At 52.9% G+C, this 26,313-nt stretch overlaps 14 protein-coding genes across 14 annotated transcripts; 6 read left to right on the top strand and 8 right to left on the bottom strand.

Annotated features, from left to right (window-relative positions):
* Positions 1–948: 948 nt before the first annotated feature.
* Positions 949–1,600, top strand: CC84DRAFT_1216077 (uncharacterized protein; the record flags this gene model as incomplete). Its single annotated transcript, XM_018182765.1, has 3 exons — positions 949–1,343; positions 1,426–1,496; positions 1,542–1,600. The coding sequence occupies 3 exons, from the start codon at positions 949–951 to the stop codon at positions 1,598–1,600; spliced, it is 525 nt and encodes a 174-aa protein (XP_018037438.1).
* A 279-nt stretch (positions 1,601–1,879) lies between these two features.
* Positions 1,880–3,390, bottom strand: CC84DRAFT_1195399 (DUF1479-domain-containing protein; the record flags this gene model as incomplete). Its single annotated transcript, XM_018181406.1, has 3 exons — positions 3,286–3,390; positions 3,054–3,238; positions 1,880–3,006 (listed from the first exon to the last, which is right to left on the bottom strand). The coding sequence occupies exons 1-3, from the start codon at positions 3,330–3,332 to the stop codon at positions 1,880–1,882; spliced, it is 1,359 nt and encodes a 452-aa protein (XP_018037439.1). The 5' UTR covers positions 3,333–3,390.
* Positions 3,391–3,853: 463 nt separating this feature from the next.
* Positions 3,854–5,182, bottom strand: CC84DRAFT_1143372 (YeeE/YedE family integral membrane protein-like protein; the record flags this gene model as incomplete). The annotated part of the gene is made up of 2 exons (XM_018176409.1): positions 4,657–5,182; positions 3,854–4,603 (listed from the first exon to the last, which is right to left on the bottom strand). The coding sequence occupies exons 1-2, from the start codon at positions 4,942–4,944 to the stop codon at positions 3,854–3,856; spliced, it is 1,038 nt and encodes a 345-aa protein (XP_018037440.1). The 5' UTR covers positions 4,945–5,182.
* A 1,990-nt stretch (positions 5,183–7,172) lies between these two features.
* CC84DRAFT_1089997 (uncharacterized protein) lies at positions 7,173–8,442 on the bottom strand (the record flags this gene model as incomplete). The annotated part of the gene is made up of 2 exons (XM_018174334.1): positions 7,173–7,434; positions 7,502–8,442. The coding sequence occupies 2 exons, from the start codon at positions 8,440–8,442 to the stop codon at positions 7,173–7,175; spliced, it is 1,203 nt and encodes a 400-aa protein (XP_018037441.1).
* Positions 8,443–9,407: 965 nt separating this feature from the next.
* On the top strand, positions 9,408–10,431 carry CC84DRAFT_1216081 (uncharacterized protein; the record flags this gene model as incomplete). Its single annotated transcript, XM_018182766.1, has 2 exons — positions 9,408–9,753; positions 9,803–10,431. 2 exons carry the CDS (start codon positions 9,408–9,410, stop codon positions 10,429–10,431), a joined length of 975 nt encoding a protein of 324 aa, XP_018037442.1.
* A 198-nt stretch (positions 10,432–10,629) lies between these two features.
* On the bottom strand, positions 10,630–13,340 carry CC84DRAFT_1143376 (DUF663-domain-containing protein). Its single transcript, XM_018176410.1, has 3 exons — positions 13,160–13,340; positions 11,298–13,096; positions 10,630–11,238 (listed from the first exon to the last, which is right to left on the bottom strand). The coding sequence occupies exons 1-3, from the start codon at positions 13,266–13,268 to the stop codon at positions 10,708–10,710; spliced, it is 2,439 nt and encodes an 812-aa protein (XP_018037443.1). The 5' UTR covers positions 13,269–13,340; the 3' UTR covers positions 10,630–10,707.
* Positions 13,341–13,680: 340 nt separating this feature from the next.
* Positions 13,681–14,842, top strand: CC84DRAFT_1163320 (uncharacterized protein). Its single transcript, XM_018178236.1, has 2 exons — positions 13,681–14,461; positions 14,512–14,842. Exons 1-2 carry the CDS (start codon positions 13,759–13,761, stop codon positions 14,550–14,552), a joined length of 744 nt encoding a protein of 247 aa, XP_018037444.1. The 5' UTR covers positions 13,681–13,758; the 3' UTR covers positions 14,553–14,842.
* On the bottom strand, positions 14,531–15,365 carry CC84DRAFT_1163321 (dabb-domain-containing protein). Its single transcript, XM_018178237.1, has 3 exons — positions 15,069–15,365; positions 14,896–15,006; positions 14,531–14,842 (listed from the first exon to the last, which is right to left on the bottom strand). Exons 1-3 carry the CDS (start codon positions 15,132–15,134, stop codon positions 14,687–14,689), a joined length of 333 nt encoding a protein of 110 aa, XP_018037445.1. The 5' UTR covers positions 15,135–15,365; the 3' UTR covers positions 14,531–14,686.
* A 109-nt stretch (positions 15,366–15,474) lies between these two features.
* CC84DRAFT_1163322 (uncharacterized protein) lies at positions 15,475–16,763 on the top strand. Its single transcript, XM_018178238.1, has one exon. It carries the CDS (start codon positions 15,631–15,633, stop codon positions 16,618–16,620), a length of 990 nt encoding a protein of 329 aa, XP_018037446.1. The 5' UTR covers positions 15,475–15,630; the 3' UTR covers positions 16,621–16,763.
* Positions 16,764–17,761: 998 nt separating this feature from the next.
* On the bottom strand, positions 17,762–18,623 carry CC84DRAFT_1216087 (uncharacterized protein; the record flags this gene model as incomplete). Its single annotated transcript, XM_018182767.1, has 2 exons — positions 17,762–17,959; positions 18,573–18,623. The coding sequence occupies 2 exons, from the start codon at positions 18,621–18,623 to the stop codon at positions 17,762–17,764; spliced, it is 249 nt and encodes an 82-aa protein (XP_018037447.1).
* A 305-nt stretch (positions 18,624–18,928) lies between these two features.
* CC84DRAFT_1216088 (uncharacterized protein) lies at positions 18,929–19,330 on the bottom strand (the record flags this gene model as incomplete). Its single annotated transcript, XM_018182768.1, has 1 exon — positions 18,929–19,330. One exon carries the CDS (start codon positions 19,328–19,330, stop codon positions 18,929–18,931), a length of 402 nt encoding a protein of 133 aa, XP_018037448.1.
* Positions 19,331–20,805: 1,475 nt separating this feature from the next.
* Positions 20,806–21,750, bottom strand: CC84DRAFT_1216089 (uncharacterized protein; the record flags this gene model as incomplete). The annotated part of the gene is made up of 2 exons (XM_018182769.1): positions 20,806–21,507; positions 21,556–21,750. The coding sequence occupies 2 exons, from the start codon at positions 21,748–21,750 to the stop codon at positions 20,806–20,808; spliced, it is 897 nt and encodes a 298-aa protein (XP_018037449.1).
* A 2,566-nt stretch (positions 21,751–24,316) lies between these two features.
* Positions 24,317–25,094, top strand: CC84DRAFT_634751 (uncharacterized protein). The gene has a single exon (XM_018186969.1). The coding sequence runs from the start codon at positions 24,457–24,459 to the stop codon at positions 24,913–24,915; it is 459 nt and encodes a 152-aa protein (XP_018037450.1). The 5' UTR covers positions 24,317–24,456; the 3' UTR covers positions 24,916–25,094.
* Positions 25,095–25,339: 245 nt separating this feature from the next.
* Positions 25,340–26,158, top strand: CC84DRAFT_1174956 (uncharacterized protein; the record flags this gene model as incomplete). Its single annotated transcript, XM_018180122.1, has 1 exon — positions 25,340–26,158. The coding sequence occupies one exon, from the start codon at positions 25,340–25,342 to the stop codon at positions 26,156–26,158; it is 819 nt and encodes a 272-aa protein (XP_018037451.1).
* Positions 26,159–26,313: the final 155 nt, after the last annotated feature.

The raw sequence follows: 26,313 nt of genomic DNA on the forward strand, positions 1-26,313 counted from the left end.
AAACCCAGCAAGGCAGATCACCGTGCCGACCAGCGGCCCTGATTGCACTAATCCATACTCAAGCTCCCGGCACGCACCGCGCAAATTCAATTCCTTCCTCCCGCCCACCACATCGCTCAAGTTCATTGAATTGACATTCCACGCTCACCGCTCCGACTTCTCCGTCTCTGTTCCTGATTGCGGAAAACACAGCTGTCTGTCTGTCTGTATTTCTTTCAGATTTGCGTGTACTTCACGACTGGCTCCACTTTGTGATACTGTGATGGAGTAACCAGCTGCACAAGAAGCCCTCAACTACAATGGGTGTATCCGCCACGTCAAACACGTTCAGCAGAACCCAGTATAAGATACTATCATAGTTTGAGCTCAGCTATAGTTGAGAAGAAAGAGAATTGGCTCTGCTTAGTACCATGTGTGGGGCAAGCGATACAAGAAGGAAATCATTGTCAACTGTGGGGTACAGGTAGAGAGGGGAAAGCAAGGAAGGAAGAGCAGCATTCAAACCACTTACTATCTCTCGATCTAGAGCGCAGACTGGAGATGTATCAGCAATGGCTGACATGGCAAGGTTTGTCTCAGGTATCATCTTGACAATCGGACTCAGAGGTGTTCTGTACCTGTGGGTGTTCCTCGGGCTAAGAAACAGGATGCTATGTACTGGCTCGGAGACGCACCTATGACGTCTCGCCAGAGGGAAAGCCTATCTCGGTGTATTCCTCAATATACGGTGATACCCGCAATAGGAGGACGAACACGCTGGCTGTCCAATGCGGGACCCCGAGCATTGCCGTGTCACGCTGTTCGATTGCGCAGGGTGCACCTGTACAGCTGGTGTACCAGAACCACATCTTGATGCACAATGCTATTTCTGCCCTCGCGGCCCGGCTTACATCTTTCCCTCCACCGTTCTTGCGTATGAACGCCAGCCTTCCCACCAAGTCACCAAACATGTTGTTCTCCGTGCTGCTACTCCTCACTTCCTCTTCCGCTCTGCCCTCCCCCAATTTCCCTAACCCACCTGGCGTCCCAGGGCTTCTCTTCGCGTCCCGAATCGAAGCCTCCAACCTGCCTCCGGACCCCTGGACCGGCACCCGCCTCATCACCGAAGCCTCCAACCGCTCCTGGCCCAACGGCGCTTGCGGGCCAGGCGATGCCTACAGTGCCCTCGACGCCGTGCGACAGTGCGCAATATCGCTCGTCAGTGAGATACCGCACTGGAGATGTCCCTGCTCGGATCGCCTCGATGGACCGGGCGTGTACCACTGCATGATTATGGACGGCGGGGAGCCCGCGGCCGTGGTCAAGAGCTGGAGTGGGACGAATAAGAGTCAGAGTGCGACCTGGTGAGTGCGTTTGAATCATTTTGATTCTTGATTGCGCAGGAGTGGGCAAGGTAGAGGGTGTACCGTGCTGACATGGGAGCAGTGGAGAGGTGGGACAGGCCGTGATATGGGTGCTGGATAATTGTAGCAGGAATGATAGGCAGGATACTGCTGGTGAGTGAGATGTTCTCTGGTGGGTAGTTGAGCTGACGAGGGCAGGGTGGAAATCGGTGCCAGGGAATGAGAATCATCTTGTCGGGGTGACAAATTGGCGGTAGATGGGTGCGAGTGGGTGCGGTGGAAACGAACTTCTTCTCTGAGCACCGCGTGCTTGGGGAAGTTGGATGAGATCATTTCGATATCTCTATTGGAATTGCTGGTCTTGGGGTATTTGAGAAGTCTGAGTGGGTTACGTCTAACTGTAAGGCTATGAACTCGTGAAGAGCTTACAATAGACATTGAGATGCTGTGAGCCGACGCTGGTGATCGATTCTGCATGAATACAAACCTCGATGCAAGCTCCATCATCTTCTTCGGAATCAGCAACCCCCACATGTCTATGCAAACCCAAGCTTCTCATTGGCAAGTTGTCTCACCGCTCTCTGACCCTCCGTCAACCCCGCCTGCTCCACATCAAACGGCTTCAACCCTATCGCCCTAAGCCCCTCGTTGCTCAAAATATTCTCGCGTCGTGCCCCATGATCAGCGTGCTCTTTCTCATTCCCGTTGAACGACTGTGACCCAGAAAAGTCTCGGGGAACATCGCAAGCACTGAATGCATCTCGGACATGAACCAAATTATCAATGTTGTAGGGAGTCAATGGAACGCAGGGGTGATACACGGCCGTCGAGTAGTTCTTGCCTGGATGGTACTTGTCCACCTCGTGGACGAGGTCGCAGTGCCAGAATGCGTAGTCACCTGGTCTGACGGGCGGTATGCCTACAATAGACTTCTCCATAAGCAGATGCGGGTGGAGTTCGGTAGTGGGCTTGAACTGCGTGAGTCCAGGCGTCGCCCCAGGAAACGTAGGTTGTGTGTCGTCATAAACGTCGTTCTCAAAGAGCGGCCGGAGCATCATGTAAGCGACGGATGCTTTGAGACTGGGCAGCAAACGTAGCGTCCCTTCGCCCGTATTGCAGTGCGACAGCGAGATCCAGGCCTGCATCGAGCGCCAGCACGAGCAGGAACTCCCCTTGTGATACAAGTCGCTCGAGGCATCGATGCGCTTATCGGCCACCCAGCCATCCCACTCTTGCCAGTTGCCTTCAAAGATGGCAGCGTAGTTGGACCGGTTAGCTTCGTCTTCCCATCTTTCCGTCGCGCCGCTGTCTAGGTGGGCCGGTAGCACGTATTCCGCCTCTTTCGAAGGGAGGCGGATGCGGAATCGATCTGGATATACGACCTGACTTGTCAAGTCGATCGGTATTGAAGGATCAGTTACTGTCCATAGCTGGCTGATGCAGTTCATCGCTTCCATAACCTTGGGGTGGCTCCGGATCTGGACCTGCGGAGGCGTCCAGTACAGACTCCAGAACTTCGGGGTGCCACTGTTCTTGTGGCGGTTCGTGTAGTCGACCAGGTCTTGCTCCCACTTTACCGCCTGCTCTTCTGGCACGACGTTGCGCAGGATGACGCAGCCTCGCTCTCGCACTAGTTTTGCGAAGTCTGGGGGGAGGGTGCCACCTAGGTAGCTCTTAAGTATTCATTCAATGTAGGGCGATAAGACTGACCATTCATTCTGACCTCGTTGAAGTCGATCGCGGGTACCATAGACGGGCCATTCTTCGCGATGAAGTTGGCTTCGTTCTCGAGTATTTTGATCAGGCGGTCGTACGACTCAATTACCTTCTGCTTGTTCTCTGGCTTGACTAGTGACTTCTTCAAGACCGCGAATCGTTCCTCAAGCAGCGGTGCTCTACAATGGCATTAGTAACTGCGCCCACGTCTTGAAGTTTCACAGACCGAGCTTTGGGCTGCTCAAGTGCTTGAGCTTGTGTCACGGAAGGCATCTTTCACGGTTTACGCTATTCTGCGAATCAGAAATCCCAAGTCAATAGTTGAGATAGCGAGGCTTGTGGACGATTTCTCTATCGGTATCGCATTTCCATAGTGGGGGTGGAAGCACGGAAATAGGCCGGACATGACGACATATCGTACAACGTTCTTGTATATACCTTATATTGCCGCACTCTCCAGAGATATGCCACACGCGCACCTTATCAGAGTTCCTAAAGACACATGCTGACCGTCAGCAATCGATAGACCGCCTCATCGTCGAGGTTCTCAACAAGATCCATCCAGTTCGAGCGGCATGCTTCTAAGTCTACTTGTTCTGGTCTCCAAATGTATTGTCACATTCGCCCCTTTCCGGGTGTACGTCATCAAAGGAGTATTGAGGCTTCTCGGAGAACGACGATGTCGTGAACTGTGACAGGCATCTTGTAGAAAGCCCTCGTATGCGCTGGATGCTTGAAGCTTTTGATGGCTTGCCTGGGTCCGGAGATAGAGCATTACACATTACTATCGACATCTAACCACACATGCCCCCTTCTGGTTCTTCTGATAGAAACATACCACCAAGCCAGAACCCTCCCATCCACAGCAAACCCCAAGCCGGCTGCGCAATACTCCTCAAAACCGCAGGCCCAGGGCAAGTCCCCGACATGCCCCAGCCAACACCAAACGCTGCTGCCCCTAGAACCATCTTCCAGTCGGTATCCGCAAACGTCTTATTCCCAAGCTCATATTTCGTGGTGAACCGTGGCGATTTGCTGAAGCCCTTTGATAGGTTCTCGAGCAGACTCGGGAGGATGCCAAAAGCGATCACAAGCATCATCGAGGGGTCCCAGACTTCGAGCCGGGGGAAAGACAGGAAAGCAGCCACTTTGGCAGGATTCGACATTTGCGAGATGTGTAGTCCAAGGCCGAATTCTAGGCCCGCGAAGAGTTCGGTTGCGTGGCGCGCTAGGGAGGTATCGTCGCTTTTGTCCCCCGCATTCTTCGTATTTTTGGTCAGTCTCGCGACAATTCGAGGAATCAGTCGACCCGATGCGATAGTCACGGCAGCGAGCGCGATCAGTGAAGTCGTAGCGGCCTGTGTTGGATATGTTGCGGTGTAGCAAGGGACATCGCTCGTGCAGACAGAAGTCATGAGAGACGGATGTACGAGGTGATGCGTGGTAAGAGCCACCGGGAAGAAGATTGCTACAGCGAGAGCAGAGCGACCACTCAGTCGCGAGAGTCCGCATAGCATGTGTCCAGAAGTGCATCCGTGGGCCGCCTGCGAGAGTCAGTGTGTCTTTTTTAGTCGGTGGACTATCCTGGAAGGCTCACTTTTGTTCCCCATCCTACCAAAAGACCCATCGCAACAGTCATCACAGCTGATCCCGACGTCGACGGCGACGGAGGGTATCTCGTGAGAAGTTCAGGGAGCGTGAGTCGTAACAACGGGAAGCTTGCTATCATGCCAGCGAAGAATGCTGCGACTCCGAACGTAGGCTTCGAAACCACCCGTCGCATGTACTCGGATGCTCCCAGAATGGTTCCATTGTTATGGAGGAGGATGCTCGTAGCCTGGTGGAGCAGGAACGCTCCGATGGTGGTTTCCACGGGTGTAAACATGGTGTCGGGCCGATCACAGACTTTCAAAGAACCAACGACAAGCACATGCTACAATGTCCCGCCAGTATGTTCTTGAGTCCAAGGGGAGTTGGGCGAGAGCCTCTTCCAGACAGGAAACCGAGAGGGACGACACAACACAGTGACATTTTGACAAGCGCCATCGTGACTAGGTCGGAGGCTGGTCAGGGTTCACAAGCCCCCGCTCACCAAATAAACGCAAATCCCTATGCGTTAGCCGGGGTACGGCAATGGACTTCACGGAGCTTGAGCTGAACTTGTGGCGTCCAAGTTCTCCACCATTGGAGCCTTGATGGGTGTACCCCGATCGGGCTAGCGCTAACGTGGCTCCCACGCGATACCCTTAAGACCTTGGCAGCGGGCTTTCAGTGCGTGTCTTTTGATGCCTTTCCCGCGCCTGATGTTTGCATTATCGTTGGGAAGCGCGTCTAGCGAGCACGCAACAGCTCGTGTATGCGTTCATTGCATGCTGTTTGCGGATGATTCGTGTTTCAAGGCGGTGTGTGACATTGCGAGTCTTCGCCGTCTTGCTGTCGCAAAGTTCGCCGACGTCCTTTGATCAGGATTACAGCAGGAGCGCACCGGACGTATTGCGGCCCAGCCTTTTCCACACGTTGTGCAAGAAAGCTGTCATTGTGTGTAGGAAACCTTGCACTTGGGACGCGTTTGCTTCCTCGCCAAAAGGCCAGGCCAGAAAAATGATCTCCACATCCAACACTGCAACCGAAAGAGATATGAACCCATTCCATCGCTTACCAGTTTACCAGAGATCACCGTTCAGCCTTTCTGGAACGTTTCCTTGCGCGCAATGACGATGTACGGGCAGTCGTTACCTGTTGCAGCTAGTAAGCTCGGTTTCGGTTGCGCGTCCATTGTGGTCGCCGACTTCAAGCATCCTGCAGGCCCAACGTCAAATCAGGAGGCTACGCCAGAAGAGAAGAGATTGGCATCCGCAGCAGAAGGCGGATGGCGCTCGCTCGGGCTTGCCGATAGCAAATGTATTTCGTATTCTGTATCGCTTTCGGATATTATACGATTTGTAAGACTGACAATTGGATCTTAATCGCTATGATATTCACAGCATTCCCTGACATTGTGGCAAGAGTCGGAGCTTCGTTGTCACCAAAATCCAAAGAGTCTGCGATTATAAGTGCTTCACAGAGATTACCTTCGCGTACCATTCTGAGGCGTCTCTCTAGATCTCGATGCGAGCGCCTGGGTACATGCGGCACTGAGCATACGAAACTTCACGTGATTCACTGCTTGGCACTCGTCCTGAAGTCTAGGGGGTATCCAGTTTGATCGCTTCTGTAGACATGGCTGTATAGTGGTACAGTCTTCTTCAGGCATATCAGACATAAAAAATGCTGGCATCTCAAGAGTTCATTTTACTCGTCAAACCCTATGCGCGTTATCACGCAGCTATACAAAAGGAACGAGCCCGTCCACAGTATTAGATACACTTCGGGGGGCATGGATCTGCGAATGTCCGCAATGTTGGGTATTGCATTGAGATAAGCCGTATATGCTAAAGGAAAGCCCCTCCCAACCCGAGAACAAATTGTTCGCCACGGCTACCTTGCGATAGCAACAGACCAATACGTACTATCAACAATTTCAAGCAGCGATCCCCACTTATTCTCCTTGACCTCCATCGCGCTCTACAAGATTACCTTGCAGCTTTTCGCCACGCTTGTGCACTCTTTCACTCTCGGCGCGGGCGTTGCTCGATCTTCGAAGAGGCGATCGGCTTACTTCGACAATCGACATTGCAGGGAACGCGCATCGGCGGCGTGTCCCATAGTCCCGCGAAGACACACACTCGCACTGCCTGTCTGCTGGACCTCGTCTGTTATAGCTCCTATTATCGGAGATGGCATGCCATCAGGGAGCTATCCCTCCGACGAGCATAGCGATCGTTTGGCGTTGCATACCTCAGAACAACAAGCTGAGACATGGATTGGGAGCGAATGTCATCTGTCTCCGTCTCTGTAGATCTGAAAGCTGGTTGGTAAGCGAATTCTTGATGCCGGCAACAGACTGGACCAAGTGGGAGATGGTCGTCATCGATATATACTCGAGGAGTACCTACTCGCTTTGTGATTACTTCGTGAAGCTATTGCGGATGCAGCCCGATTTGAAAGCCTTTTGTAAGTATGACGCTCTAGCAAGGAAATTTACGCACGCTTCGTCCGTTTCAGCTTTAGCTGTCATCGCGTGCGCCATCTTGTGTTCGGAGCAACGGCGCCTTGTTGCATTTGAATGCTTTGGGAGCTGGTAGCTGGGTTTGAAGAACTGTGCAAGGGTGACGTTGAGCCATTCTGCACCAAGTTTTGTTGCCTTCGCCATTGAGTTCGTCTCTCACGTTCAAGAATCCATGCATCGTCTTGTTCGTCAAGAGGCAGGTTCTCAATTCGATCCTCTTCCTCTGCACGCCGAATAAGCTCAGTATGAGCTCTATTAGCCGAAGAGCTCATATCTAATACGTCTAAGGCCATGTTAGCAACATTGATTTACTGGGGGTTGGCTGTGATTAAACGGACCATTGCGCTGATACCGTGTATCTACATTAATGACGAAGAAATAAGCATCTTCATCCTCATCCTCATCATCTGTCAGATAACAGTCATAGTTCAAGAATGCTTTCGTGTCAAATAGAAAGCTGTCATTAAGAATGACCTTGGCTGGAGCGTTTTTCAGGACATGGAAATCCAGTTGGTACTTTTGGTCAATACCACCGGGTCCGAATTGCCATTCTACCCCATGGGCCATTCCCGAGGTTTTCGCCGTCGAGCCGTCAGCAAACCGAAGCCTCGTTCGGTACTCTTTATCCCTCATGATCGTTATACCCAGGTTCTGTGCATGCTTTTCATCCATGACCATAACTTTGGCCCCTGAATCAGCGAGTACTTCCTGTGGAGTGCCATTGAGAAGTCCGGAGAAGCGTGGTGCTGAGTTGCCGAGGTATAGAAAGTGGCGGTCAACAAACCCTTTCACGATCTTCTCTTTGATGCGTGAGAGGTTCCTCGTGAGTGTCTTGGTAAATTTGAGAAAGGGATTACCAAGAATAACATCGTGCACGCACGTAGGAAGAAGATGAAAGACCAGCCTATGTTTTTCGCTCTCACCTAAGAACTGATACGAAGTCTCAATCGTTCCTGTTGTTGCAACTTTCTTTCCACTCCCGACTTTGACGTCTATCGTGACACTTCGATTGATGGAGAATCCGGATCGCTTTGCAAACCCTTCTTTCATGAAATTATGTCTGGCTCCTGAGTCACCCAGTGCTTCCGTGAACCGATTGCCTGCAAGCACGCTTGGTATTTCGTACACTCTGCTCTCTCCATGCGCGAGACTTTTGGGACTGTAGATGGGCTCCGGGTGCTTCGATATTTCCGATGATTTAGATAATTCAAGTCGTTTTCTTGGTGTAATGACGCGTCCATCAACGGCGTCTAGAAAGTTTAGGCCACGTCCCATCAAATTCTTATTGCTGAGCTTCGCCACTGCGTTCTGCGCTTGCTCCTGAGTTGCATATTCCACAATGCCCTCGCCCTCTGACGTTCCATTTGGGAGCAGAAGTACGTCTGCGAACGAGACCTTACCTAACCGTCTCATAAAGACTTCGTAGTCATGCGACTCGAGATCATACGACTCGAAATCATACGAAAGATTGCCCACATAGACAGTACGGTCCTGTTGGGGCGAGTCTAGGATTCTCTGCATCATTGTATTGTTGCTGGCAGGGTCTTTAGACCGCTACTGGCGTCCGTACAAAATGTCACGTCCTTCTCCACTACGATCCCCGGGAAAGTGCGAGACATATGCCGTAGAAGAATTTCCACGTATCCTGGGGTATGCGAAATCACTTGATTGATTATTCGTGAAGGTGTTGTCGAGTAAATTTTTGGTGTTTTATATGGCCCGCAAAGCCACGGATCTCTATAATGCAAGTTGGTCAGCAGGATCAAATGTTCGAGAACTTGTTTGAGTCACCTGTGAAATTTTTGAAGCTGATGGAATCTTGTAAAGACTTTTTACGTAGAGCCGAAGAAAGCCGTGTGTAATCGAATATCAGCAGCCTTGCTGTATCAGAAGTGATCTTCACGGGCGTTTCTTGGATCATTCGATCACTATGATTGTCTCGCAATTCTCAAGTGGCTCACGTCTCTGATATTAGATGAGGGAAGGATAGATAAAGCGCAGGCCGGTGGCCGAAAGAAAAGATCTGACGGTGTGGCTATGCTGGGTGCTGTCGGCAACGTGTTCACCGGTGAGGGGTCTCGCAGCGTATCAAGTACAAAGCCAAGCGTTGAGCGTCAAGCGAGGCAGACATGAAAACCACGTCTCGGATCCTTACCACAATTCAAAAGAATGATCAGCTTCGAACGAAGTCGCCTTCAGTGCGAGATGTATCAGTACAGACACGAAAGGCTGTACCTGCCATGAACCCACCACCCAACATATCGGACATCGAGCTAGGTCGTGTGCGAGATGGCTATCCTGCGCTGGCAGCCTGGATCGCCCGCGACCCGGATGGCGAGGCGTTCGTGTTCCGCAAATTCGATCGATTGGCTGCGCGCAACATCCTGCACCTGCAATGCCGCCTCATCGCGCTTGAGCATGAAATCGATTGCTTAGATGAAGAGACGCGAACGAAAGGCGACGATGAGTCAAAACAGTCGCTGCGAAGATGGGAAACATTGATAACCTCTTCAAAGGACACGGCGAGGCCGGAGAATAAGCGACTTGCAATGCTAGACGAGCTCAAGGGTTTGCTGGAAGAATACTGTAAGAAAAGTCAATCGTATGCTTGAAAATGTATCCTTACCGAAAGTAGATGAGACGATCCTTCGACAGTCTCAGATAACCAACCTGAAAGGACCCAGCGGAAGAGTTCTTGAGACGTTCCGGGATTACGTCGATGGCAGGGCGTTTAAGCATGATGCATCGTCCGCACCAACAGAGGACTCAATAGCTCCCATGCGCCTCATCAGTGGTCGTGCGAAACATTTCTTAGAAGACAAATTCGACTTGGTCGCCTTGCGGAGAGGTGAAGAGGAAGACCAGCTTTCAAGACTCTTGCAACATCATTGGATGTTCCAAGAGCGGAAGACAGATGATCCATTCGACCGGACGACAATCTACAAACACCACCATGTGGTGCGAACAGTAGCTGCCATCAGTATGACTCTTGCAGCGATCCTGCTCATCGTGGCCATCATTAGTCTCTACAGTGTCTCGAATCCAAAAGCCAAGCTCGGATTGGTCGCAATGTATACGTTCCTATTCGCTGTCAGTGTCGCTCTCTTAACGAATGCAAGAAGAGCTGAGGTGTTCGCTGCGACCGCTGCGTATGCCGCTGTTCTGGTCGTGTTCGTGAGCGGGGACATCGGAGGCGTAAAGGAGGAGCAATGTCTAGTCCAACTAGAAAACGGGATATTTAAGATGATACGATGTCCAGGATGACGTATACCTGGTACGGCAGGTGCAAGAAACAACACGAGCAACTGAGCAGACTCATTCGCTCCTTCCTCCGCTGTTCCACCCAATGCCAGGTCCTGACGTTGGTTGTTAGCTACCTCAAGGTCATCGGTTCATGAGACCAGCGGTCATCTGGCCGACGGTGCTTGGCATTCAAATGAATCAGTAACCAAGCGTCCTGGACCGCAAAACAAGGTTCATTCTCTATGTTGGTATCAAATCATGTCATTCCGTCGTCAACAACTCACTCCCTGCTGCCATCTACGGCTGCCACATCTTCGCCGTTCTCGGCCACATCCTCTTATACAAACTGACCGCCACCGCATCCATCGGGTTAATCTTCCCATCAAACGTTGCCTTGAAGTACCCATGCGTACCCAAGCTCTCCTTGATGAATCCGCTGCGGCCACGGCGCGTCCACAACGGTAAACTCTTGAACCACTTGACGTCTCGGTCGTTGAAGAACATGTAGCGCACGGTGACGATGCTCTTGTTGATTTTATAGGGGTGGCCGGTCAGGATGATGCGCTTGGCGATGACGCGGTTTAGGGAGGGTGGAAGGGACGTGCCGGTGGCGATGAGTTTGAGAGGCGAGGTGGAGGGCTCAGTAGCGGTCGGCTGGGCGTTGGAGTCGCCTTCGGGGGCGGGGGTTGTGGGGCGCTGGAAGTATAGGACGGGGACGTTGCCCCAGGTAATGGGTCCGATGAAGGATGCGATTGCTGAGCGGCCGGGGTGGAGGAACCGGTCGAACTTGTGGACGTCATTGGGTGTGTTGCCAGCCTGGGAGAAAAGCTACAATAGGTTAGCCGTTTTTCATGTCATGTGGATAGCATTGAAGCGAACAAACTTACTGGATTGATGATCATCCGTCGCGGTCCGCATTGTGCAATTATCTCCGTCTTAGACGCGATGGGAGCTTCGTAGTCGGAGCTGAGCAGAATGCTATAGTTGCACGCCGTGCGTTTGTGCTCGTGACGAAGCAGAGAGTACAGTGCCATCGGTCTTGAGCTTTGCAGCGAGAGGGGCACACCGCGAATATGAACGTTGACTCTGGTGCCAGGCTTGACACCACCAGCCCAGGCTTCTCGCATGAACTTTGTTGCGGTTCTCTTGTAGTCCGAGATCTCCAATAATCGGGGCCACTCCACGGGTTCGTATGGCTTGTCCTCGTCCTTCTCCCAGACACTTTCCCTTAGGCTTTTCAGTCCTCGGTATCGGATGAGGCGCTCTCGAGCGTCGACGTTGGGATGAAGTTCGATCTCGTCCGGGAATTCCAGGTCTTCTTCTGCGTCATTCTTTCGCGACTTCCTGTAAGCTTCGATCTGGGCCGCTTCATCCTCTGGAGCAGGATCTAAGAACATCTCGGATTGAGGATATTCTGAAGGACCAGCTTCAGTCATTGCCTTGCCGTCTATGTCCATGCCCTCGATGCCGTCTGCGGGATGAGCGCGCGCGCCGTCTTCGGTCGGCTCAGCATCTTCCATGTCGAAATCTTCCAGATCTGACCCAGAATCGGAACAATCGTCAAGATACCACGCAGCCTGGTAAGCACTGGTGCCCTTTGGCAGCCTTCGCGGACGCTTTGGTGCATCTACCTCCTCCTCATCTGAAAAGTAATGGTGGTCGTCCAAAAGCACACCTTTTCGTTCGGTTGGTGCAACTGACGCGGCATAGTTGGTTACGTCGTCCATGATCGTCTCCTCCGGTGCTAGGTCGGCTAAATCGTCCTGGTCTTCACCAGCACGGTCTAGAACTTCCTCGCCGGGTTCCGAATCAACTGCCATGGCATCGCCCTTCGCCTTTTTTCGCGTTTCCAGCGGAGCAGCAACGATCTTTTCAATCTGGAAGTCGCCCCAATCGCCAACCTGCACCAGTCTATCCGCCTTAAGACCTTGTCCCCTGACTACACCTGTCAGGATGACCTCGCCGGTGCCATCCTCAACGGCGGCTGACTTGGCCCCAGGCCATACAACGTCCTCCAAGAACATATAACTCCTCTGGTCGCGCCATTTGACACCTTTAGTCGTGGTCGTGCATATCGATCGGACTAAATTCGAAGACTCCTGGAGGTTATCGAGGGAGAAGACGCGTTCGGTCGTCGGTAGCCAGTGGGTGATGTACGATTTCAATGAAGACACAACCTGCGGTCTCCGCTTCGCGGGCTCGATCTTGTCGAGGGCCTGCACCACAGTGAAGCAATTTGAAATACCTTGGCTTTCCACCGCCTTGAGTATGATTTCACCCTCCTCGTCAACCTCTTCTTGCCCTGAGAGAATGAAAACCACGAAGTCGGCAACTCGGCAAGCATCGAGCGAGGCTAATAAATCGCGCTGAACCACGAGATATTGTATCTTTTGCTTGAAACGGTCGACGTTGACGCGCGTCCAGCCAGCGTCAGGCACTTCCTCGTTGATGTCCAAGCTTGCGTTCAAGCTCTGGACTGCGCCAGCCGCAGACACGTCCGAGCAAAGGGGTATGATCGCTACGACTCTTGGTGCGCCATCCTTTCCGTTAAAAACATTTGTCGCCTTTGCGTGTTCGTGGTCCTTGTTTATGCGCATCTGCTTCGCTCGGTTGCGACGGTCGAATTTAGACAAGACTTGCTGGTGGGGAGTCTTGCGGCTGCCTTTTTCGAGGCTTTCGACTTTGCCTGCAATTGATTTTTGAATTAGCTATACATTTTGCAGAATAGTAGAGCAGTTCGAGAGTCTACCTTTGGACTGCTCCTTCAGCGCACCCTTGGAGGCATGGCGGGATTTGAAGCCTTTCTGCGGCTGCTTCGTAGTGCTCCGATGGTGGTGCTGCGTCGCGATAGGCGCCATATTTCCGCTGCCACCGGCCTTGAATCTGTACGGAAGAGCCACCTTGATCTTGTGTCTTTTCCTGGAACTGGGTCACACTCGTGTACTTTTTGCCCCGCCTACATTTTTTGTGCAATCTTGGCGCTAGCCCATGGCCCGTGCATCGCGGGGCTGCAGATGTTCCATGAAGCTTCACTTGCTTTTGGCGTTATTTTTCAGAATCTATCAAGCTTCCTGGAACTATGTGATACAATTACTGTGCTCTGACCCATCTTGTGGCCGACGCAGTGAATGCTGAGCGCGTGAACTCTTCCGATACTTCGCTGGCCAATAGGGTGCTCGGCGATTACTTTGCCGCGCTCTCGTCTCTGCCGGAACAACCCGCGCGGATGACATAGCAGCCACGCGAGGTCTTTGATCCTCAACACCGACAATCCAACACCACGCCTCAACCTACACCCTACGCCTCTCCTCTATTTGCAGTAAACTAGGCTACGCTGCCTTTGCGATAATGTCTCTTCCGGGGACAACCCGAGCGTTCGCTCGCTCGTCGACCTCCACTTTCGCGAAATTCGCCTCTCCGTCATTAGCTGCGCGCCGATGCCCTCAATGCTTCCGCACATTCTCCGTCGCCGCGCCGTACCGGACATCTTCGAAGCGACAGTTGCAAACCGCTAGTGTATATCACCCGTCGAGTTTACAGCCCGAGCTCCCACCCCGCAACTTCGGCGTCCCAGATACCTCGATAGCTGGGGGAAAGCCAGAACTTCACAAGTCGTTGCCGCCCCGGACAGCGGCACAAGAGCAGCGGAACACAGCTGCTACACAGGAGCAGCCTACCTTGAGCATACCTGATGGGGAAGCGCAGAAAAGCCAACCCGCGCCAAGCAAGCCGCTCAGAGCTCGAAAGTACAATTTCGGCAAGCGCAAGGCCGTCATGAAGCTCTCTGCTTCAGCAGTCTCGCATCTCAGAGAGCTACTCGAGCAACCAGAACCGAAACTTATACGCATTGGCACCAGGGCAAAGGGCTGCTCCGGTCTAGCATACCATCTGGAATACGTGGACAAGCCTTCGCCGCTTGACGAACAAGTGGAGCAAGATGGTGTCAGAGTTTTGATTGATAACAAAGCATTGTTGAATATCATTGGGAGTGAAATGGACTGGCTTGAGGACAAGCTTAACCAGCGCTTCGTGTTCAAGAACCCAAATATCAGTGAGTCAATCTTTATGAGACACTTGCAGCAGTGGCTAACCCAAGACTAGCTGAACAATGCGGATGCGGCGAGTCATTCAGCGTGGGATAGACATCCACTTCATACCACGAGTTGTTGCATACATCATTGTAGAATTATTTCGTCTTCGGCATTACTAGGCACCGCATAGCATACCCGGCGTTACAACTGGCATATCGGACATAGAATTGGTCGAAGAACTCTTCTCAAAACTTTCCAGGCTCGAAGTCCACCACCTTCACACCTGCTAGATGTGGCCCGGCAAAACTCTTGAAGTCGGTGTGCGCTGGATCCTGGTCGACGTAGTAGTCTCTGTCCTCGGCGCTCTCGAACTCGACCACGAAACCATGTGTATAAGGGTCCTGGACAAAGGTCAGGCTGCGTAGAAACGACAAGCGGGGTCAATGATACACACCGAAACGCCCTCCGGGGAGTTATTAGCGCCGGCTTTGAGCGACTTGATGTATGGCTTCTTCGAGATCGGGTGGACGCAGTCTAGCTCCAACGCTTGCAGACGTTCTAGGGCCTGTAGACGTTAGATTAATAATAGCTGCAGTGACTTATGATTCTCGGATTAATTAAGCATACATCTGTAATTGTTTCCTTTGAGACGTCTGATTTCCAGGCGAAGAACACCAAGTGAATGATAGCCATAGTGAAACAGGACTATGAACTTTGAAAAGGGATGTGGGCAGTTTACAAGTTGGTTGTGAGCGACTTCCTCATTACTTATGACGAGTAAATGCCAAGGTTTCTCCCGTCGACCATCCGTATAAGGAAATAACACCAACTTTACGGTCGAGCGTACGAACTAGCTTTCATCTGAGACCAGGATTCAGTAGAGCCTCTGGGTGAATATGCGACTTTGGTACGAGGACTTCATCTTGGGACTGACGTTCGACTCAGCGCCTTGGTACGTAGTGCTTTCGTTGCTCCGACATTAGCGCGGAGGTCATCACGCTACCTCGGAAAGGCTTCCGCGTGTCGCGACTACACTTCACAGAGGGTGATCGCATAGCTTTCAAGAACAAGCGCAGAAACGAGCTGCTTCACGAAGCAACATGCCAGTAGCTAGCAGCAATCACAGCAGCTATATCATCACACCTCGATGATCGTCTGACCTTCAATCTCAACCGCCCCAACCACCACCATGACGGCCGCGATGGACCTCCCCGAGCAGCTCGTCTACCTGATCATACGGTTCGCCTCATCGATTCCCGATCTCCCTCTTGCTGTGCGCTCGCCGAGGACCACGACGACTCTTTCTCTGAAACAGCTCATCCGACCTCACCTGCCCTTCAGCAATGCTGCCTCGCGCCTGCGCCTCATCTATGCAGGAAAGGTGCTCGCAGACACCACGCCGCTCTCGAGCTCGTTACGAATCCCGCCGCCTCCGCCGCCACCTCCCCGAAGAGATGAGGCGCACTCGGAACACGGCTCAGACGGCAAGGGCAAAGGCAAAGAGCCCGTCCGAGACGTCCTCCACATGCTAGACACCGCCGACATACCCCCCGACGCGAAACGCTACTACATCCACTGCTCCCTGGGCGACGCGCTCAGCGACGCCGAGCTTGCCTCCGAAGCCTCCCTCGCCCAGACGACCGAAGCCTCGCTCGAGTCGCAGCACACGTCGCTCGCCTCCGGGCGCCGCGCCAGCCGTGCCTCCATCCACAGCGCCAGCGACCATGGCCCCCGCCGGCGCTCCAGCACCGCAACAAATACGCCTGCCGCACCGCAGGGCTTCGACCGGCTGCTCTCCTCGGGCTTCACGCCGCAGGAGGTCGCCACCCTGCGCTCGCAGTTCCAGACCAACCTGTCTTACACGCACACGCCGGATAGCATGCCCTCGGCGGCCGAGATGCGCGCGCTGGAGGACCGGTGGCTGGACAGCACGGCGACGGACCCGTCGGCGGCGCTGGCGGGGGAGGGCGGCGAGACGGGATGGGGTGCGGGGTTTGCTGTTGAGGAAGGCGGGCTGGATGATATGCTTTGGGGGTACTTGACGGGGTTCTTTTGGCCGTTGGCCGCGTTTCATTGGGGGTTCAGGGAGGAGGGGGTGTGGGCGCGGAGGAGGCAGGTCGCAGTCGTTATGGGGGTGGTGCTCAATGCTGCGTTTGGGTTCATGAGGTGGAGTCAGTGAGTAAGCCTGTGGGATATTCAGTGCAAGATACCATAGGAGTTTGGGTCTCTACGCAAAAAGCTACGAGGGCACTAGATGAGAGACCTAAGGCATTAAGACCTCAGCCGAAACTGCCTCAGTGCCCATTCACCTGCTCAAGCGCCGGTGGCACCACCGTCCCCAATCTTCCTTCAACTTCCTACAAGCTCTGCCGCCTCCTCCACCGTCACCTCATTCCTCTTCCTCCTCTCTCCTTCCACCTTCTCCAACACTGCGATCTTCTCGTCCTTGACTCGCACCTGATCTTGCCTGTCCCTCGTTCCGCAGCTTTGCGATATGTTTGTCCTTCTCTTTGCGCCGTGCCCGGATCCACTTCTGCACGTCCTCGAACTCGTTGGTGATGGTGGAGAAGATGTCGTACCGTCCTTTTTTCTTCAGTTCTGCGAGCTTGTCAGGATTGTCTTCGGCGGAACGCTTGGCACTGCCTGTCCTCACGCTGCGGCCTTGAGCCGGTGTGTTTTCGTCGGAGGACATTGCTGAAGTCGGTATCAAGGTGGGTGCTGCGGCGGGCGCTGCGTTGGATGGCATTGATATCGGACGCTTGTCGACCTGCTCTCGGGGCCAAGAAGGTCGCTCCAGCGTCTTGAGCTTGATTTGATCCATCCGCAAAGCGACGACCCACTGGGAGAGCGGCACGTGATAGGTCAGCAATTGAGGCCAGGTTACGTTTTTGGGACGAATAAGATCATCACCAGGCAGTTTAGACCTTGGAATAACGCTCTGGTGGTTGGGGCGTGTGAGGTTGTTGTTCAGGCAAGGTCAATGTTTATTCCATAAGTAGATACCCGAGGCGCCGCTCTCCTTCGTGTTCATGCAATGCTCGAAGCTGCCGTGAAGGTGAGTGAAGCCACCGCTATGTGAAGCATTCCGGGCTGCGAATACCTCTCACCTAGTACGGGCAATCCATTTCTAGGAAGAACGATGGCCAATGCAAAAGGGAGTCCGCAACCCACGTATCATTGGAAGGGAGATAAACTTAACATCAGAGAGTGCCTTATTTCTCAGGTATCCAGCCCGCTCTGTGAGCTTGGTCCTTCTTTGTGCTCAAGTTCTGCCGCCATTCTCTGAACCCTCTCAACATCCTTTCCCCTTCTCCTCCCCTTCACCCTCGCCTCCTCGCCTCCTCTTTCAGCCTTTCAATCTCCTCGTCGTTGCCTTCCCCCTCTTTCTCTAGCTCATCGTTCCTATTCTTCAGGGCATCGCACTCTTGCACAACTTTCTTGACGCGTGTCTGTAGAGAGGCCTTCTCTTGAGCCCACGAAGCTTCTTCTGCGTCCAGCATGTCGCCCAACTTGCGCATCTATGCATGTTAGTATGTTTGAGCGAATGGTGTTCGGTCTGCCATACCATTGATTGCCGCTTGTTCGGGCGAGCGCCTGTGGCGGCAGGTGGATTTGGTCACTTCTTCTGGTGATCCGTCTTCGATGCTTCGCCAAACCAGCGCTTTCCAACTGTATGCGCCGAGTGGTTTGCTTCATTCAATTGATCAAGCGTATATGAATTCTTCTCTCTGTTTGTACTGTCGCCTGTATGCGTGCGCGAACAAGATTCGAGCACAAACATAGGCACCCCGTATGGCCGCGTCAAATGTCCCGAAGCTGAAGGGCCATGCCCTTGCGGCAATTCGCCCTCGGGAATATCGGAACGGTGCATGTTCGCAGAGTGTTTAGCGTGGCTGGGTTGAGCTGGAGGATGAATGGCTGGTCAACGAAGCGGATAGGTATAGGTCGGACGGTGCTGAGATCCAGCTGCAAAGACGGACAAGCTCAAAATTCGTTTGCGCAAAGGTCATACTGTAGCCAGCTCTCAAGTGAGCCCACGATATTGGAGCTTCAGTAAAGGCCAGAGAACCGGACTACGAGCCTCTCGCCCCTTCCACATTCAGCAGCCTTTGTTTACACCTCACCTCTCACCTCACCACCAAGCCCATACCAGACACTCCCGACAACACTACCTCCCGTCATATTGCGCTCTATATGTATTTTTAATTTGGTTTCCCTCAACCTTCGACCGACACATAGAGTTGCTTAGTGCCTGAATTCAGGTGCTAAGTCAACGTTGACAGTGCACCGGTTCGAAGCCGAATCAAAACGCAAGTTTGAGCCGGGGCCTGCAGGTGAAATGGCTTTTTTGCTGGGTTTTTGGCCATAGCTACGTCTGGAAACGGCCCGCGCTGCGAATGTCTCGATCGTCTTTTTAGCGGCCGCGCATCCTTTGCTCTGATAATCTGCCTCAGTTTTCCGCTGCTCTGAAACTAATTATTTGTTTCTTAGAGCTCCAACGACCGCGTCTCTTTCAGGTCCTTGATCCTGTGCTTGTTCCTCTTGATCATTTCTTCATGAGTCTCCATAATCCCGTCCTGCCTCTTGGCCGTTCTGTCCTGAGTCTCAAGGTCCTCGTCCTTCCTCTTGATCGCATCATCCTGCCACTTGACTGTTTCGTCATTAATTTTGATTGTAGCTGTCTGTTCCTGGCGGTACTCTTTCAAGTTTTGTATACTTGTGTCTCTTGCCTTGATCATACTCGCTAATTTCTCACGGTGTCTTTGAGCTTTGCGAGCTCGTTGGCGAGTCGATGGATTTTCTGTTTCAACATTCGTGGTTATTAATTTGTAGCCTTTGAGTTCTGAATTTTCTTTCTCAAGACGCTCTTTCTCGTTCAGCATTTGCATGGTCGCATTTTTAAGCTCCTTGAGCTCATCGCCCAGCTCTCCTTCTCCTTTCGCTCACGCGTGGTAGTCACCACAAGCTCCGCCAGCTCAACCGCGAATTTGTGACTTTTTTGTTAATTCGATATCGCTTCTGTTGTTTGGAGCATCTCAAATTTGGCCATGAGACGCTGCTTTTGCTTTCCGTTTTGCTTTGCGAGGCACCTGTACCTCAACAATATTCATCGTCAAATCACAGTATCAACCTCAACGCAGCTGCCAAAAGTGTGCCAAAAGCTTAGAAGACTAAGGCCTGTACTGTGAGTTTAGATATCTGCAAACCTGCCTTTATCGCTTCTTAGACTTTGGTCGTGTCCTTGCTGAGACCATTTTTCTTTGACATCGCCGATACTGAGCCCTGGTTGGCCCGGGCACCCTTTTTGACGAGTTTTTCGATCGTATCGTAAGTGCTGAGTTTGGCCTTGAGGTCCGTAACGATCTCATCTTTGTCCTTGATATCGTTTTTGCGGCGTTCCACCTCTGCATGATATTTGTTGGATCAGAACATGATGAACTCTGGCGAGTCCTTCGGACTTTTTGGTTCCTCGGTGAACTCGTCGCGTAGTATAACAGCCTCTTGCTTAAGCAAATTGATATTCCCTTCTTGGCTTCGAGGGTCTTCCTCAAGCCTGCTTCCCTCTCACGGATTGCAGCGGCCTCTTGCTTGGCAATTGAATATTTGCGTCTTTAATATCGATCGTCTTCTGTATCGCTGAGTTGTTGTTTTCCGCAATCCGAGCCACCTGAATCAATGCGTTGCTCTCTTGGGATAGCTTCTCGACAGTAACTAAGAGGCTCCGAACACCGTTTTTCATGGACCTCCACTCGTTTCCTGTACCCTTGATCTCGCGTTCAAACATCCGTCTCAGTTCAATCAGCCCCATAAACCCATAAACTACTTTTGGCTAACCACAGACTTGGCCCTCTTCGCCATTTCGCTATCGAGGGTACTGATCGAGGATCTCTGCTTGGTGGCTTTGACCCCGTTCGCCTTGGACGCCATGATTGAGTCAGATGGGGAAGAATGGGACGCCTTGTTGTGCGGTCCGTGCAAAAGGCAAAAGAGGGACGAAAGTGAGGTAGCTAACCTTGCATTATATGGATAAGAGGTCCAAGGTAATTCCTCGGAGGCAATCGAATTTTACCTGAGACTTGTACCTTATTGCCAAACTCAAAATCAAGTCGGCAACAGGAAGAGACAGCGATACCAACCATGAAGGACCAGCGCTCGAAACACTCATCATAGTAAGTTGTTCTCTGCGCTGCGGGCGTGAGTTCCTCGAGTTAAATATATATCACAAAGACTAGGCTGCGACGTCACTTGTCGATTAACGCTTCGATCTCTTTTACGTTGACGATGCGTCAAAGATGCATTGCATGTGTAGAGAACCAAACTCTAATCCTTGTCTCGACGCTCTGATAGCTTATAAGCCGGAGTCTCACTTGCGGCTGTGAGCAGAATTAGCGGCACGAGTTGATGGTAAAGTGACCGTTCGTGCAGGAGGAAGTGCTGGTGCGGACTTCTCTGCTCGCCCTGCTGTCGTCTTCTGGGCCTCTGCTGCGACCTTCAGAATGCTGTCTCTAATTGCGCTTAAGCCCGCAATCTCCTCGTTCTTCTGGCGGATTTCCTTGTTTCTGCTTTCCAGAGCCAGATCGCTGTTTCGGAGTCTCTCTTTGAGATGCACTTTGTCGCTCTCCTTCTCCTGCATTTCTTTCTCCTTCGCGGCCAGGACTTGGCGACAGTTGTTGGCGTTGTCCGTCATGTCTCTAATAATCGCCTCTTTCTTATCGCAGAAGCTCTTCCGCGCCTCAAGTGCCTTCTTGTTCTTCGCCAGGTCTTGCTTGAGCTGGTAGTTGTCACCCTCAAGTCGATCCATCTTGGCGTTCGCCTCCTTCATCTCCGCATCTCTCGTTTCGCACTCTTCTTTCCAGGACTTGAGATCTTTCATGACCCGTTGGAGATCAGTGTCTAGAGATGTAGTGAGTTTGGTCTTGGAATCCAACTCGCTTCGAAGTTGATCCTTCTCTTGCTCCAAGTGCTTGATGGTGTTGAACGACGTGAGTTTCTCTTGCTGCAACAATGTGCTGATTTGCTTGTATTCTTCTTTCTCCGCGTTGAAGTATGCGTTCAAGTTCTCATGCTATAGAAGATTAGCTATGCTATGAGGTCAATCGTCTTCCATGCATACCTGCTTTTGCAGCTTGCTCCGCTTTTGCTCAAGTAGCTCCTCCGCTGTCCTCTTTTGCGGTACAGCCTCTTTAGTAGCTTCTTGGTTATGAGTCGCATCCAACTGAGCCACTGAGGTTGTGGCGGTGCGGGGTCGCGGTGGGTTTGGACCATAATTGAGCTCAGGAGGCCATTGGGGTACCTTGTGGGCCGACATATTCATAGGTTGATGGTGCTTTTGTGAATAGATGAAAAGGAGGGTTGGTAGTCGGATACGCAGTCAGTGGAGTATGATAGCGTGATTGATCGATGGCCTCCATGCAAGAGTACAGTAATATATAGATCTCATAGAGGATTTCAATTGTGGTATCTTCGCAAGTAGTTTTATCACAGATATCTTTATCACAAGTGGTTTCATGCAGTTTCCCGTATCGAAAAATTCAAGCTTTAGCCGCATTGTTTGCGCGCTGTAAAAACCGTCAAACACTACCAAAGGTTTTTTCTGTCGTAGGGAGGTTTGTTCTTTACCTTTCACTAGTCTGACGTTATCATGGGCAGTTTCATGCAGTTTTCCAGACTGACAAAGAAAACTCCGCAAACCCAGCCGGGGCGCCGAAGGTCCCGTCAAACAACATTGGATAGAAAAACCACTTGTGATAATCCACTTGTGATAAATCTGACTTCGACAAATTCACTCGTGATAGCGCAAAACATGTTGAAAGAAGCAATTGTATTTCAGAGCAGACGTTAGATTCTGCACATTCATAAGAGTCAAGTGCCTGTCATGGTGGAGGGATGAATTCCCAGGCTCTGATGCCGTAGATCAAGACTAGGATCTGTTTGTAGAAAAGTTGCATGGGACGACTCCAAGGTGATGTAAGACTTGCTAACAGAAAAGCAAGCACACAAACTCATAGACACCGTGCACATCAGACAATTGGAAAGCGCTTTCCAACCATCGCCGAGTGACGAGGTGGTGCTAGGCTTCGCTCCCGATGCGTCCAATTAGTCTTTCTAGACGGGAAAAAGCGCCCGAAGCAAATTACAAATAAGCAGGACTTGTTCAAGAAAGAACAGTTACAGTTGTGAGAGACATCAAAACTTCCAGACACACAAGCGAAGATTGCTGTCGTTGCCAAGCGATGCCCTGTTGCTCATCAAATCGTGATTTCCATGGGTTAAGGTATGCCAATGTTGCCATGCTGCTCTCAGACGAGCTCCAGGATCCTCATGGTTCGCCAATTAGCTACACCGATCTTGGAGAACTCGCTGTTGCATTTGTAGGTGCCTTGTTCGCCACCAGGAGCACGGGATACGGGACCCTAACCAGGCCCATGATGCTTCTGGTACTGCTCAATTGGCGAACCGAGACTTGCACTGCCTGAATACAACCTACTGACGATCATCTCCGTGTCTAATCGCAACTCTCCATGTTGTGGGTTCGATTGCATTTGCTGGTGAAGAACCTGCGATGTGGCACTGCTGGTTGTTGATAAGACAGCGGATGTCTACAGCCCTGATGATGATTTCCACCAACCAAAACAACTCGTTCCCCATGAGAACGATACCAGTCGTACCGCACCCTGTTTGACATCAGCCTTTCGCCCCCGATCAATCTCGTTATATCGACTGACTGGGATATATATTTATTCACCAAACTTAACGTCGGCAAACCAGTCGTAACGAGAGCACCAAATGTGCTTCGCAGCATGCGATGCTGTGATTGGAGCGCCCATCTCGATCAGCGAGTGTAGTTTTTTCTGTTTAGACTGTCGCGGGCGGTGATGCAGGTCGCCTGGACGGCGTTACTCCTCGCAGGGGATCCAACTCTTGAAGTCATCTCCATCCGTTGTTTAATCGCACCCTCCTGACCTTGGGCGGCGCCCAGAAACTGTTAATAGTAAAGTAGGTACGTCAAGAACAGTGCCGCGACAGTCTCAGTACAACTCGTATTACATGACTCACTGGTCAATGGGAGATGTTGTGCTCTAATCCATTGTCGCGACATTCGCGCCCTCCGATAATCGGCGCCCTGTCAGCCGCGATGTGTCTACTGACGTGACGACAGAGGCCAGTGGCTTTTACTAGAGCGTGTGTAGAGATCCTAAGTCGGAGTGATGCTGTTTGTATCTAGCAAGGCGGGAGGAGTGACTCAATCGGGCTAGCCTCATGACGCGTCTTGGGGTTTCTCCTCAGACCTGAGGTTGGGCTAACAATCGTATTGCGCTGGGTTGGACCTACATACTGTAGCATTCCTGATAGATATAAGAACATGGCGTCCCATACTTTGATCGACTTGATGCTCTCCGCGTTCTGACCGACCGTGACCATACCGTGTCGCCCTTTCCGCAACATCGCAACCCGCTCCCGTCGCACTCTTGCCTCACAACACTGAGGCGTTCACCCACCCACCCAGACGCTCCCACATGTGCTCGCGCTTTCTACCCCAATCTATCGCTCTGGACCAGGCCACGTCGGAAAACAACCACACCGTCCCGTGCAGCACGCTTCGTCGCAGTCCGCGTCATCATGTTCACCCACACTCTCCTGCGACGCTCCGCACCTTCCTCAGTGCGCCAACACCTCCGGCCCTCCTCCAACAACGCCAACGACGCCGTCAACGCCTCCAGGTTTCAATCTAGCGACCCCCTACCTTGAGGACAGCGACGCCTGCAGAGTGCCCCTGTTGACGATAAGGATGCGTCTTCTTTTTGCGGCTTGCAGCAAGCTAACGCACAACCTCGGTCTTGAACCTTATCGCTCGTATTCATCTCACGCTTGGTAAATGAAGTCACAACCTCTTCCCAGAGGATAATACCGGACCTCTGAATGTTCAGGAATGTAAGCCGAAGCGAAGAGATGGGACTAGTGTCGGGCCGACATGGTTGGACTGGGGAAGCCTGCCACGGCCGGTCATGAATGAATGTTTTGCACGTGCGCAAAGGGGCACGTCGACAATGACAACATTTGGACCATGAAGTGCGCAACGGACGGAACTACGACTATGACTAAAGGTCACGATAGGCGAGGCACTAAACGGTGGCCTTCACCGCTCTTGCATTCAGGCGGTTTCCCCTGGCGCATGGCCTCGCATCGTTTCGTTATTTGCGGGGGAGTGCTGGGAGCCACTCGGAGCAACGACAGTTTGCTGGGGATTGCCGAAGTCTTGAGCGCCACGGCACCAAGGCACTCTAGGAGGAGGAGGACGCCGGGCCAAATCTCAATTCAGGACCAGCGGCGCGCGACTATCAAACACATGAAGACGAAGTCAGAAGCACCCGATGGAAATACGGGAACACTGACATTGGGCTGGAGTATATTGCACGCCCATGAATTATTCCGGTGCAGAGGCTTTTTTGAGATGCCGGGCCCGCTCGCTTAGATACCGTGCAGATTGCAAGTCGACCGACAGCATCTAGAGCAAGCGACCGACAGCGAGGCCGGAGCATGACCAGACAGGAACAAGCGGATGATGTGCTTCGCGCGCGACGATGCAGCGCAGGCCGTGGCTCATGGACGCATGTTGGAGAAAAGCAGTAGCCAAACCACAGTGTGGGAAACTTCAGGCCAGCAGGGCGCTTTTGCTATCAGGGACTAGGACTGGGAAGCAGCGCTCGTGGACTAGAGGGAGCGTATCAGCCGACGGGCTCCAGTCGTCCCCGCGTTGCTGGGCTGGAGGCTCTGGCTCGAGCGTTTGGCTCTGATAACGAGTCAGGCGGGATCAGCAAGGCTACGGGAGGCTAGCAACGACGACGGAGCGGACGCAAGCAAGCGCGTGAGCGCATCACCACTCCAAATAGCAGAAAATGCGAGCAATGCACACAGTGTCGAAACACCAGCTGGCGAGCATCAGCCAGCAGCATCTTTCGTATTGCAAAGGACCATTGACCCTGTCGGCATCTAAGCCTTTAGATTACCCCGCAAGGTACGAGGCGAGGGTTCGTTCAGGTACAACGGCTGGGTCTAGCACGAGCGAGGGGCATGGGCGGCGTGATGGCCGGCCTAGCGCGCTGGCGAGCGAGCGATGCGCCCCACCGCGCGCGGCTGGCCCAAACAGGCTCGCTGGCCGACGCGGTCTCACTGCTGCTCACGTGCGCGCTCCGCTGGCGGCTGGTGGGCGGAGCGGTTCCGCGGGCAGAGTGCGCGAGGCACCGGGCGGCCGTCGTCGTTGCGGCCGCATCGCAGCGCAGCGCAGGCAGTGCCATGGAGACGCGGCGACGCCGTGCTCGCGGCTGTTCGCAGGCAGCGCGGCCATTGCGAGCGCGCGCGCACGCAGCGGTGTTGTCGCGCGTGGGGGTGCAATTCGCCCTGCTGGCGGTCATATCGCTCACTCATCGTTATCCTCGCTGCAGTTCCGGGCGGTTGGACGTGCCAAGCGCAGGCTGCGCACTCTCGACGTCGACCTCGCAGCAGCATGCGCACCATGGCACGGCTCGCCTGCCGCCGCCGACGGCTGGCTGCACACCTCACGACACCACGATGTCATCGCGAGGCATCACCACGGGGCCCTCTGCGCGCAACCCTCGCGCTCCTGCGCACCCTCTCCTGCACCTCGCCCACGACCGGCGCCCGCCGAGCGTCATCCGCGGTTGCCAGCCTCGCTCGCCGGTGCACCACGCGCCTGATGCGCTGCGCTCTGCGCTCTGCGGGGTGTTCAGAGCGCCTGTTCCTTTTCCTGGCCGCAGTCCGTCGCTTGGCACAGGGTCAAGCGTGCGCGCGCGACGTGCAGGCGGCTCTTGCATGGACTCCGATGCTTGTACAGTAGCCACGGCTGCTGCGC

Source organism: Paraphaeosphaeria sporulosa (assembly GCF_001642045.1).
Source record: "Paraphaeosphaeria sporulosa strain AP3s5-JAC2a unplaced genomic scaffold CC84scaffold_4, whole genome shotgun sequence".
Lineage (NCBI taxonomy): Eukaryota > Fungi > Ascomycota > Dothideomycetes > Pleosporales > Didymosphaeriaceae > Paraphaeosphaeria > Paraphaeosphaeria sporulosa.

Coding starts and splice junctions, on each gene's coding strand:
- CC84DRAFT_1143376 (XM_018176410.1), bottom strand. CDS start 13,268: ATGGCGCCTATCGCGACGCAGCACCACCATCGGAGCACTACGAAGCAG. Junction 13,097..13,159: donor GCTGAAGGAGCAGTCCAAAG/GTAGACTCTCGA, acceptor AATCAATTGCAG/GCAAAGTCGAAAGCCTCGAA. Junction 11,239..11,297: donor GACGGATGATCATCAATCCA/GTAAGTTTGTTC, acceptor AACCTATTGTAG/CTTTTCTCCCAGGCTGGCAA.
- CC84DRAFT_1163320 (XM_018178236.1), top strand. CDS start 13,759: ATGTCTCTTCCGGGGACAACCCGAGCGTTCGCTCGCTCGTCGACCTCC. Junction 14,462..14,511: donor GTTCAAGAACCCAAATATCA/GTGAGTCAATCT, acceptor ACCCAAGACTAG/CTGAACAATGCGGATGCGGC.
- CC84DRAFT_1163321 (XM_018178237.1), bottom strand. CDS start 15,134: ATGGCTATCATTCACTTGGTGTTCTTCGCCTGGAAATCAGACGTCTCA. Junction 15,007..15,068: donor CAAAGGAAACAATTACAGAT/GTATGCTTAATT, acceptor TAACGTCTACAG/GCCCTAGAACGTCTGCAAGC. Junction 14,843..14,895: donor ACTCCCCGGAGGGCGTTTCG/GTGTGTATCATT, acceptor ACCTTTGTCCAG/GACCCTTATACACATGGTTT.
- CC84DRAFT_1163322 (XM_018178238.1), top strand. CDS start 15,631: ATGACGGCCGCGATGGACCTCCCCGAGCAGCTCGTCTACCTGATCATA.
- CC84DRAFT_634751 (XM_018186969.1), top strand. CDS start 24,457: ATGTTTTGCACGTGCGCAAAGGGGCACGTCGACAATGACAACATTTGG.